The sequence below is a fragment of the Sander vitreus genome, chromosome 13 (genome assembly GCF_031162955.1).
Source record: "Sander vitreus isolate 19-12246 chromosome 13, sanVit1, whole genome shotgun sequence".
Lineage (NCBI taxonomy): Eukaryota > Metazoa > Chordata > Actinopteri > Perciformes > Percidae > Sander > Sander vitreus.
Genome location: NC_135867.1, coordinates 3,091,309 through 3,103,534, shown reverse-complemented (window position 1 = coordinate 3,103,534; position 12,226 = coordinate 3,091,309). Strand labels below are relative to the sequence as shown.

At 40.5% G+C, this 12,226-nt stretch overlaps 1 protein-coding gene across 1 annotated transcript in view; it reads left to right on the top strand.

Annotated features, from left to right (window-relative positions):
• The first annotated feature begins 6,677 nt into the window (after nucleotides 1–6,677).
• The window catches only part of wwc1 (WW and C2 domain containing 1), an 81,296-nt gene continuing 75,747 nt past the window's right edge, over nucleotides 6,678–12,226 (top strand). Inside the window, exon 1 of the mRNA XM_078265588.1 lies at nucleotides 6,678–7,018. Within this exon, the coding sequence (XP_078121714.1) occupies nucleotides 6,900–7,018 (119 nt within the window). The 5' untranslated portion in view covers nucleotides 6,678–6,899. The remainder of the gene's footprint in view (nucleotides 7,019–12,226) is intronic.

The window sequence follows — 12,226 nt, the reverse complement described above, 5'->3', positions numbered from 1 at the left end:
AGACATACAGACATACATACATACATACATACATACAGACAGACAGACAGACAGACAGACAGACATACAAATAGCTATGCACAATAATTAAAACAGGTACAGATGTGTGTTCCAGTGTTTCCAGAGTTGGGAGGTATATATCTGGTATCACTAAGTGTAGGGTTGGTTAAGACAGCTAAAATTGTATTCTTTGACTCTGTTAATCGGCACATGAATCTGTACATAAAGTTCCTCAGCGCAGCATGGAAGGTGGGAACAGTACTCATCACAAACAAATGGCTAGCACTGGTCCATCTTGGACACTTCAACAGTACCTATTTTGATATGTTATTTTTACTTATATAATGAAATCACAGTCTTTTGCGATTTGTTAAGGGCAAACTTTTTTTTTTAAATCGACAAAAACCTTGAAAAAAGCAAAAAAAAATAAAACAAAAAGTGACAAAAACCATTCTGATTTGAGTTCGTTGACAGATATTTTGCCAAAACAACATCAGAGACCTTTATTCCGACACATAAAACCTACACAAAACAATTACTCAATTACAGTAATGCGAAGTAGTTGTAATGTGTTACTTTCCACCTCTGATTGGGCCTATATTTAACTTTTATTCAAAGCAGAGTTTATATGTCTTAAAACACGTATCTAAATCCAGGGTAGTTTCACCTCTCAAGGAATGCCTTACTCTAAACTCAAAGGCCATGTATAGCCCACTCTGTGGGCTCATCCTCGCCGAAGGACCAATTTGTAATATTTCCGATAGGACTTGAAGGCATCCGAAGCACCCTGCCCGCTGCTGGCCGGCTTGCCAGTGAGATAGGGCAGTCAAATGTACAACATCTGACAACAGCTGACAATGCGAGCTGCAACCCTATAATACACTCATGGCTGAAACATGTGAGCTGGTCCTGTCTGCCTGTCTGTCTGTCTGTCTGCCTGCCTGCCTGTCTGTCTGCCTGTCTGCCTGTCTGCCTGTCTGTCAGACAACATTAGAATCAGCTGATGGTGATACAGTGTTGAACAGTCAGATCAGACTGTTGTTCTCACCATCAGAAAAAGCCTCACTAGTCTCTCTCTCTCCATCCATGAGAAGACACTGAGGTGAAGTGCTCCATCTAGAGTCAAGTCTCAGTTTTAGTCAAGTCTTTTCTTGTTCAAACATCATCTGGATTCTGACTCACTCGGCCTATAAAAACTCAAAGAACACAAAGAATCTTAACTTACTGAGAAATTGTGTTCTTGGCTGCTCTGTCATACTTTCTTCTCCCAAAAAAACCCAGCCCTTTTTATTCTTCTACGGGCAGACCACATCTATTTGAAATGGACCAGCGATTGGTAAAGTATTAAGAAGTAGTAATCCTCCATGTCCTCCTTGGCTACTAGCAACTGTGTGGAGGAGGGCTGGGGGCACATGCGCGATCACGGAAGGCTTGTATCATGTGGATGCAACAACAGTTTTGTTGTCATTACTTAGAATTCCTCATGGGGTCGACAGAAACTACGCACTATAGCTTTAAGTAAAAGTCCGTAAGCCTGATGATGTATTAAAGGTTTTAAATGATGAGCAAGATCGTCAAATTGACCTTTCGACATCCGAAAATACTCAAAGTGCATTTCTTCGTCCAAGTCCCTCAGCGGTCGAACAACCATAACAAATTTGCCCGTCGTTGAACCTCTCTTCGTTCATCGGTCGTACAGGCCACCTTCGCTGAAAGTCTTCTTTTCCTTCTGCGATTTAACATTTGCAATAAAACCATTTGTTGTTCAACGTCGATCATCTCCAGCTCCAACAACACTCTCTCTCTTCCGGGCGCCCTTTTTTCGGAAATGAAAAAGCAGAAACAAAACAAACTATGAAAGAGTTTCGCGATCGACCCTCCGGAAACCACACACCCTCTAGCGTTCTGGCGGTGAAATGCACCACGTTGCAAAGAAACACAGTTTCAACCCCGACGCAGAACTTCGGAAGGTCACAACGCCGTAAGAGTGACGGCGTAGCTACAGCGTGGAGTTTGCGCACGACCATAAAACGGCCTTAACAGGCAGGAAAATGTATGAAGCAGCCTACCGGTATTAAAAGTATAAAAAAGTCTGTGGCCTTGTTGGCTCGGTTGGTAGAGCATTAAAGGCAAAAAAGCCCCCCCCCCCCCCAAAAAAAAATAAATAATAAAAAGTCCCCTGTGACTGTTATACTATTAGCCTCTATATTATATCATTAGATTATTATTACTCATGCATTAATGTAAACACAGGCTTTTACTGTTGGAACTATTAACTAATGATTATTTTCATTGTGGATTAATCTGCTGATTGTTTTCTCCATTAATTGATTGATTGTTTGGTTTGTATAAATAATGAAAATAGTAATTACAATTACCCAGAGTTCAAAGTAACACCTTCACATTGTTTTGTCCGACCAACAGTCCAAACCTCAGTTTTGCATTGGAAATGTTATAAGTACATTAGTATTTGGGCTATCAATCAGCAAAATGTAGTAGTACTTAAACTATCAAACAGTAATGAAGGTATATGTGGAAGTAGCATTAGCCTATAGTTGATCGAGGGGGAGCACATTTTGACTACTTTAATTACTGGTACAAAACTGCACCATATTTTATGTTTCAAATTAAGGTTCAAGGTTCAATTACAGAAGTAGTTGTTGGCGATGGAAATCTCAGGCCTCAGGCACCTCCAACAATGCTCATTAAATAACTAAAAGAAAGACACACAAGTAAACGTAAAATCTGAATCCAAAGACACAAAAAATAGTGCAAGTTAAGGATAACATTGGCTACGTTCAGACTGCAGGCAAAAGTGGCCCAAATCAGATTTTTTTTTTGTTGGGGTCAAGTGACCAGGTCAGACTTCTTCAGAAGTAGTGTGAACACTCAAATCTTGCCCATATCAGATCAGATTATGAATATTGCGATATCAATATTAATTTCGATATTTTTAAACATATGTAAAATTACAAAAGTTACGAGAAAAGGCATCAAAATAGATTCATAACAAATGAAACAAGTTTTCTAACAACACAAGGTTTATTCCAACTGATGATCATATTGGATTGGTACAACATGAAGAAATAAGTAAGGACCATGTGTACAGAACAGGACATGTTTTACTGGTTGGACAGTATAAAATAATGTGCAAGTGGCACGGTAACTGGCCAATGAAACAGGATCATTATAGCATTTCAAGCGGGCTCTAAATCAAAGACAACTAAGCCACACAGCCAACGGACGGGACGCAGCGCTCAACAAAATAAACAAATATTGCATACTTATCGCGACACTTTCGATATATTGCGATAACGGTATTGAGTCGATATATCTTGCACCCCTAGACCACATCCATATGTGGTCCTGAATCAGACCCAGGTCTGATTTATTTCAATGCGGCCGCAGTGTGAACAACCAAGGCGGACTTGATGCAACTTTTACGTCAATCTACATCGACATTTGTCACAATTATGTGACAGTAGCATTAAAAACTTGACTAGGCCTACAAAATGGAGAACAGTGATGGAGCAAGTCAATGGAGGGAGAGGGAGGTGTTAGACCTTATTAGTGTATGGGGGGGATACTTCAATTCAATCAAAACTAGAAGGATCATACCGTAGCTGTTGCCGTAACTTTAGTGCAACAGCGTGCTGCATCTGATGTCATTGTTATTGTTCTTTTGCGCATGCAGTACGAAACCGCAAACAGTTCACACTGGAATCTGATATAGGCCACATTTTAAAAGGTCATGTGAACAGCCAAACAAAAAATCGGATCTGAGCAAAAATTTCGAATTAAGCATTAAGACTTGCGGTGTGAACGTAGCCACAGTCTGTGTAGACAGTATTTCAAATAATGCAATGTAAATTTAAAAAGGAATCTATTTGATTTTTGTATGAAAAATCTTAATATACACAGAAAATGTGTGAAATAAATGGACTGGAGTAAAAGTAATGTATATTTCCCTCTGAAATATCAGAAAATGATTTATTGGCAAGTGTGGTAACACGAGGAATTTGCCTTGGTGGTTGGTGCATGAACATATTAAACATTAATATCCAATAAACAATAAATACAGAAACAAATATATACAAAATAGCTCTTTAACATTAAGAAAAAAATAGTCTAGTGGGACAGAAGTATAAAATAATGATATACTCAAGTAAAGTACAAGTAGTAGAATACTTTCCGCACTTGGAAATGAAGCGACTTGATTGATTTATCATTTAAAAAAGTTTTTAAAAAAAGTTATTAATCGTCGCAAAAAAGAAAAAGAAAAGAATCAACAGGTAAGTTGATGCATGTTATCCAGAAGTATAATTTACCTCCCCTCAGATCAATTGGAGACAAAATAAAAACACATTTGGGATCAAGTTGTGTCACAATTTAAAGGTGACGTAGGTAGGATTGGGAAGATCCAGGACTTAGCCAAAAAAATTGAACATCGACAACTTCTCAGTCCCTCCCCCCTTTCCGCTAAAGCCCAAAACGGTCTCCTAAGCCCCTCCCCCTACAAGGGAGAATGAATGTGTGCATGAGCAGTGATTGACACGCAGTTAGACACCCCCCCTGGCCCTGATTGGTGCATCTGAACAGGGAACTGTGGATTTTTGCAAATCTTACTCCAGGCTGTAGGTGGAGCCAGAGGAGCTGGATCTTTTTTTAATGACCTGCTTCATGTAGTTCTACTGGAACATGGGGTCAGTTTCAGCAAATATGACAGAAAAGTAGTTTTATAAGTCTTTACCTACTGCACCTTTAAGGAAGGTTCTTTCTACTTTTCAAATGGCTTTTAATAACCTCAACGGATTGATTTAATTTATGGTTCTTTGGACACAAAAGTACCCAAGGAACATGTTACAGTGAAAACAATTTTATTTCAACATGGTCCCACAAAAAAGTCCACAATTTAAAAAGTCCATAATTTATTCCAAAAGTAGGCTATGGTCTGTGTGTAGCAATATTTACAGTGTTTCTGTTGAGCTTTCTGTAATGAGTTAGTTTATATCAGGATAATCTTAGCATTAGCATTTATAGGTCATCAGTGTGTTTTTGAATCGCAAAAACACAGTTAACTACAAAATTTCTTTTGTTGTAAAAAATAAACCGAACAGGTGCTTCCATTTGTCCTTAAAATACTGTCACATTCAAAACAAATGGTGTGATTTCTTAAGTATTTGGGAAAGAGGGTTGTCAGGAGTCATCCCTCCAAGTTTTCATCAAAATCACACCAGAGGTAGCTGAATTGCAGCCTCACAAAAAACTAACCTGAAGTCAGTCTTATTGCTCACCATTAAAATGATCCATTCAGCAAATCAACATGTTCACCTCCAGAGGGCGCTGCGGGTTGAAAGTTTGTTAATACAGAAACCTGGAAAGGCCAGTGGGCTATTAACTAGGCCTATAGCAGTGGTACCCCCAACTTTTTCCACGTTAAGGACGGTCAGGATCCCTAAAGACAAATATTAAACGACGGGCCCCCATTTGATACGATTTCATCCCAGGGGCCTCCATTCAATTGTATTTTAGATGTTTTATTACAGAAAGTGTACAAACCCCATGACCAAAATAGTAATACGTGTTGTCATTGTGTTACTTATGTATGGAGAAAATAAATGATTTCTCTTTGTGCTGCTGGGGACCCACTCAAACTCCCTCAAGGACCCCTGGGGGTCCCCGGACCCCACTTTAGGAACCACTATACCACAATCAATCAATCAATCAATCAATCAATCAATCAATCAATCATATATGCTATAGTAAACAAAACCAATGATGCAGTAATAAATGTTCATCAACATGACAGATTCATTGATAGCTTTTGTTAAAACCAGCCATAATCTAATCAAAGAGCCCACTTGGGTAATGTTGCGTGTTGAAAACCTTGATATTCTGAATTTGGAATGAATTTGTGTGATGGAGTCTTATTTTGTTGGCTGAATTTGTCAACAGAGGTTTTATTTTGAAATGATAGCCGGAAGCCACAGTGAATGTGTTTGACTTGACAGCGGTCGACCGGCCGAAGTCATCGGGACTGGGGAAAGACTTTACCGCCGCTGCTGCCTCTTACCTACCGGCCGGTTTTAAACGGATAGTTTAACAAAATAACATACCAGTTTTCTCGTGGATTTACCGTATTTTAACGGCTGTGGATTAAGTCGTTACTTTCTCCTCTCAACGGTGTTTACAGTGTTCGTTACCCCGCGGCTGGCGGTTAGCATCGGTTACTGCTGCTAAACATGGTGGCCTGTCGGCGAGAGGGAGAAACGAGTCCAGTTTGGGGATTTTAGAGGATTTTTAAAGCCGCTTGGACGGAGCCCAATGTGAAACACCGCCGCTGTGAACACATTGCTGTCCTCCTTTTTTTTTAGTTTTATCTGGAGGTTTACGTTGAAACAGCAGCAGCAGCAGCAGCAGCAGCAGCAGCGGACCAGCACCGTCCGTGTTTTGTGGACCGTGGATAATTGCAGTTGAGTTAGTTCGCTTCAAAAGTAAACACCAGGTCGCCTCAAAGTTTTTCAAAACTTGCAAAACCATGCACTTACAACTGGAAAAACACGTCAAGTAGCAACACGGCTTTGTTTCATGGCCGTTGTGTTTATATCACGGATGACTTGCCACTCGTATTAATGAATTGATGCACAAGTGCAGCCTGCTGCAAGCCTTTTATCCTCTGTTTTTAACAGTTCCCCCTTTGAGGGTTGATTCCTTGTTGATCTGTGGATTATTATGGATTATTATGTCTTAATCCAACCCGCATCAGACCGGGACTTTTGGGAATAACTGCAGATATACTGATGGTGGTGATGGTGAGGATGATGACAGAGAAAAGCGATGGTTTCCCTTCGTTATGATTTTGAGTAGAGAGGAGTTAATTACATGGAGACTCGCCTGACATGCCAAGGAAGGAGTTGCCACTACCTGAGGGTTGGGAGGAAGCCAGAGACTTTGATGGCAAAGTATATTACGTTGACCACATTAACCACTGCACCAGCTGGATCGACCCCAGAGACAGGTAAGGATGTGTGTGTGTGTGTGTGTGTGTGTGTGAGAGAGATGTACTAATGGAAAGAGATGGATGACCTTTGACCTCCTGCAGATGATCACCATGAGTCAAACTATTCAATTCAATTTGTATTAAAGTGTCAAATTGCAACAGGAGTTATCTCAGGACACTTTACAGATAGAGTAGGTCTAGACCACACTCTATAATTTACAGAGACCCAACAATTTCCCACGAGCAAGCATTTGGTGCGACAGTGGCGAGGAAAAAAACGTTCCTTTTTTACTGGCAGAAACCTCAGACAGACCCAGTCTCCTGGTGGGCAGCCATCTGCTGCTGTCACTTGGGACACAGATACACTGATATACATTGATACAGGTATCTGTATAACTGCAAACATGTTATTAAAATAAATCACCTATGCCAGTGGTTTTCAAAGTGGGGTCCTTGAGGGGGGTTCCAGGGGGTCCCCCACCCAGCACAAAGGGCAATATTTAATTTTCGTTATAACTCCATCCACAAGTAACACAATGGCAGAACGCATGACTATTTTAAACATGGGTTTTCATACACTATCTGTAGTAAAACATCTAAAAGCAAAAATCCTATCAGATGGGGGACCCTAGTCTAATTTGTGTCAGTTAAGGGGTCCCTGATGTGAAAACGTTTGGGAACCACTGACCTATCGTGTTAAAAGAAATATAGATGTTACTCTAAAAGCACTATAGATTGATAGGCAGTAACTATGGGTGTTGACCCTGCAAATACAGAGAATATTCATGTCAGGTTACATATAATGCATATCACAAAATGGCGAAGCAGTAAAAAAAACAGAAAAACATTGTGTCTTTGGTCCCCAGTTCATCATCATAGCACATACATTGATTGCTTTTGTTAATATCAATCCTCATCTCTACAAAGAGCAAATTTGTGGGCTGTGTACAGCTGAATGTAAATTATTTTGACCTACCAAAGATGGATTTTTTTTTCTGTTCAGGGAAGGGAACTGTTGCACCTGTGGTTAGTCCTTCATTGAAATTAGTAGAGAGTAGATTAGTAGATTATGGCCAATTGCTGAAACAGCTGGAACTAGTGAGTGTTTGGCGTTTTTGCTTGTGACTGGAACGATTCGTAGATGATCAGAAGTTTGTCTCTATCCTCAGACTGTTGGGGGGGGGGATCAGAATCAGACCCCTTTTTTAAACAAGAGAGCCAAGTTGAGCATGTTCATCCCTCAAACTAGTATGACTGTCAATACACCTGATGACCATTAACAGCAGTCTGTGTCAAGCTGTTTGGCGCACATATCAAGATGTAAACAATGTCACAAAAATATGTGCACACAGTCTAAGATATTGGATGTTTTTGTAATACCATATCTCTAATTTCTTGAATTTATCTCATTAGACTGTCTTTTTGCTGCTGTAACACCCCCCTAAGGATCAGTCAAGTCTTATCTTAAATCAAGGTCTTTTAGTGCATTCCATTTGTACTCGGAAGTTGGATTTTCCGAGGTCTAAGTCGGAAACACGCCCCCTGACCTCGGATTTCTAAGCTCGGAACTCGGACAACATCAACAGTTGTGAGAGCTGTAGTAACATACAGTTATAAGCACTTCTGTCTTATTTGTGTCTCACTAATTCAGTTGTACACACACATTCCTGTGGACATGTTGCTACGCCATTTTATGCACAAAATAACAGCGTAATGCGTTGTTATAAACTGGCATTGCTAACAGTGGCTAACCTGGCTAGAGCTAATAAAAACAACGAAAATCCGACTGGTAAATGGAACGCATTTAACACGGGTGTGACGTCATTCCCAGGTCCGGAACGCACAATTTAGCTACATAACACATTCATCTACATGCAATGTCTCTTGTACTGTTAGGCCTAGTTAGGGATATTCTGAGGGATATTCATTTCAGTCTCTGTTATAAGGTATAGTCTTTCAATTACACATTATCTTTGGACACCTGTATACAGACAGGTGTGTATGAGAACACGTGATGGTGGAGCTAGACTCAAACACAAGATCCTCTACATGACGTCAAGAGCTGTGACGATGATAGATAGATAGATAGATCGGTCGGTCGTGGTTGAACCCGCGGCCGCTGCGTCGAGGAGTAAACCTCTATATATGGGCGTGCGCACTACCAGGTGAGCTACCCAGGTGCCCAATATCACAATATTTTTGACCAAATACATCGATGTCGATATTGTAGGGTTGACTATTGGTGCTTTCACAAAATATTAACACAATGAGAGTTTTGATAAATAATCACCAATAATGTGGCTACAATGACTTAAGTTTGTTAAGGCAAACAATAAAACAGCTAGTAAGTCTGGTAAGTTAAGAAAAGTACATCATTTTATTATAGAATATCGATATATATTGCCCAGCCCTACTTGGGGTAGGGGTGCAACGTATCACAAAACTCACGGTTCGGTAAATTTTCGGATCAGCACAAAAAAGGGGGAATTTAAATGATTTATTAAAAATTTAATATTAACTTCAACAATAATACCTTCTTTCCCCAGTAAATTGCGGTTAAATGACAAAAACGGATTGAAAAAAGGGTATTTTACAATAACTTTGAATGCACCACGAGGTTGACAACAGCAGTGACCAAGTGCTAGTTTGAGTCTTTTAGCTCATAGCTTTTGCAGCAGACTGTTGTACGTCCCGGTGTTGGAATCCTCTACAGTGAAATACAGGCACACTTTACACCGTTTACAGTTTAGCTGTCAGCATTTTAACCGTGTTTAATCCAGCTACTAGCTAACGGTAGGCTAACGTTACCCGATGAGGGAAGCGGTAAGAGGTCAACCGCATCTGCATTTCCCCTTCTCTGGTCTAAAAACTTAGAAAAAAGTCAAAAAGTTTTCGACCTATAAGGAACCGGTAAGAAGTGTAACGTTAATGTTTACTAGTGTCACGTGCAGCGATGCTTCTGTTGCCTGTAACGTCTGTTTCGGAGCATCAGAGAGGAGCGCAGACATTTAAGTGGGACCGAAATGAGGCACCGAAATCTGTTGGATACAGCTCGTTAAGGCACCGGTGCCATATAAGCACCCGATTTTGACCTGTGCCGTTCACGTGAAGTGAACATTTAGTTGCCTGTATCTTTTCACAGCAACCCTTCATAGAGATTTATCAGCTTACTTTAAGTAACGGAGACCGTAAAATGCATTTCACACACACTATTGTTATGGTTAAACTTTCAATTGATCCGCTGTTCATATGCATGCCGAACCGTGAGGGTTGATCCGTACGGACCACGGATCAACTATGGTCCGTTACACCACTACCTTGGGGTTTTGGATTGATGGACCAGATGGGTCATTTGCACAAGAAACGGTGTTGTTGAAGGTATAATTTGGATGAGTGTGGGACTGGTCAACATGGCATCAAGACTTCGCGTAAACATACACGCCCACTTTCTAAAGCCAAGTGGCGTGTTATCGGTACGCATCTTGAACTATCCGCGTGGATGTATACAGCGGACGTAAACGTACACGCGGCATGGCGTGTTATTGTGAGGAGAAAGCGATGGTTGAGTTTAGGAAACGTCACACGCGGGTTGGGTTTAGGAAAAGAAGAACCGGTTGGGTTTAGGAAAATAACAATGGGGTTTGGGTTTAGGAAAAGAAGAAAGCGACAGTTGAGTTTAGGAAACATGACAGGCGGGACGCAATCCCCGGTCTCCTGGGTGAAAGTCCTGTGTTTTACCCATCCTCCACCCCGACCAGCCTCCCTATGTGGATTTTCGGCCTTTCATATTACTCGCTACAGCGTAAATTCACACGCAATCGCAAGGTAATGTAAGTCAATGGAGGCCAAACGACGTTGATAAACACACTAAAAAGTGAGTATGCGTCTTGATAACACTCCAATAACGGCATACAAATTGGCGTGTCATACCCTACGCCACTTCATGAGATCAGTCTGTGGTAGCCAAACATGGTGTGATAAATGATGTGATAAACGGCACAATCTGAAAATGAGAGAACATTTTAGTGCGAACTCGGGCAGAAAACGTTCCTGCAGAAATGATGTCTGTTTTCAGAACTGCAGTCTTCTTTGAATTAGAAATTAACCTTGAAGCTGGTCAGCATCCTTCAGTATAAAGAAGATCTTGATAAACAAGGTGTTCATCTCACAGTGTGCTCTGTTCATAAGGGATGTCTCATTAGCCTTGAAAGGAGGAACGGGGAATAAATAGAGGGAAGAACTTCCTCACTCCTGTTCAATTTATTAGAAAAAGAACATTTTAGAATTCACAAGGAGAACTCTCATAATAGATGAATATCCCAGATCATACACTCACTTGGGACTAAGTGAGGATGGATTTGAGTTATTATTAATAGTGTGGTTCATATTCTGTACTTTGCATCATAGGAACCTTACGTGGATGTATGTGTGGTACTCTGCCAGCTTAATGTTGTATGCCTTGTATTCATCATATCAAAGCATCTTAATAGAGACACAAATTGACACTAACGCCCCTTGCCAGTAACCCTGCCAATTACCTACGATTCACATTTACATCACCGTAGCATACCATCAGTTCTTGGTTTCCTGCCTTCCAGCCAGCCATTAGTTTCCATTCATTTTACTGCAGTGTGAAATAAAAATAAATTTAGAGACTTAAAACTTGAAATGAGTAATCCATCATGGTGAATCTCTTGTTTTTATTGTTTAGTCAGTTTTACATTATCATCATATACTAATGCAGCTGTGAGCCCTGTTTGTGTGCTCAAGGACGCTTTAATGGAAAAAATTCTCAGCCTTGGTATGTTGTCGATCATGGCTGTAGTCCAGACCAACTTAATCGATTCCAAGACCAGGTCCAGTTGAGTCCAGGTTAAGACCAAGTCCAACGGCAGTGGAGACCGAGTCCAGACAAAGCAAATCCTGTTCAAGACTATATAAGTCATTAGTGTCTTCCCAATGCTATTATAGTGATTATGGAGTTAGGATGGGTTTATAAACAAGAATGATCAATCTTTTAATATCAAACTAATCAATGCATAGACTTTAGGCAACGTTCTGTACAACTGATCCCAAATAAGCAGCCAGGAACAACTTCTCGGCCAGATCTCAATAGCCGAGTCCAAGACAATTGCAAGACTTCAAAAAAGTGGACTTGAAACCTAGACTGGACTCAAGTACCACAGCCTTGTTGTCAACATCAAGGGAACACAACCAGAAAACAGT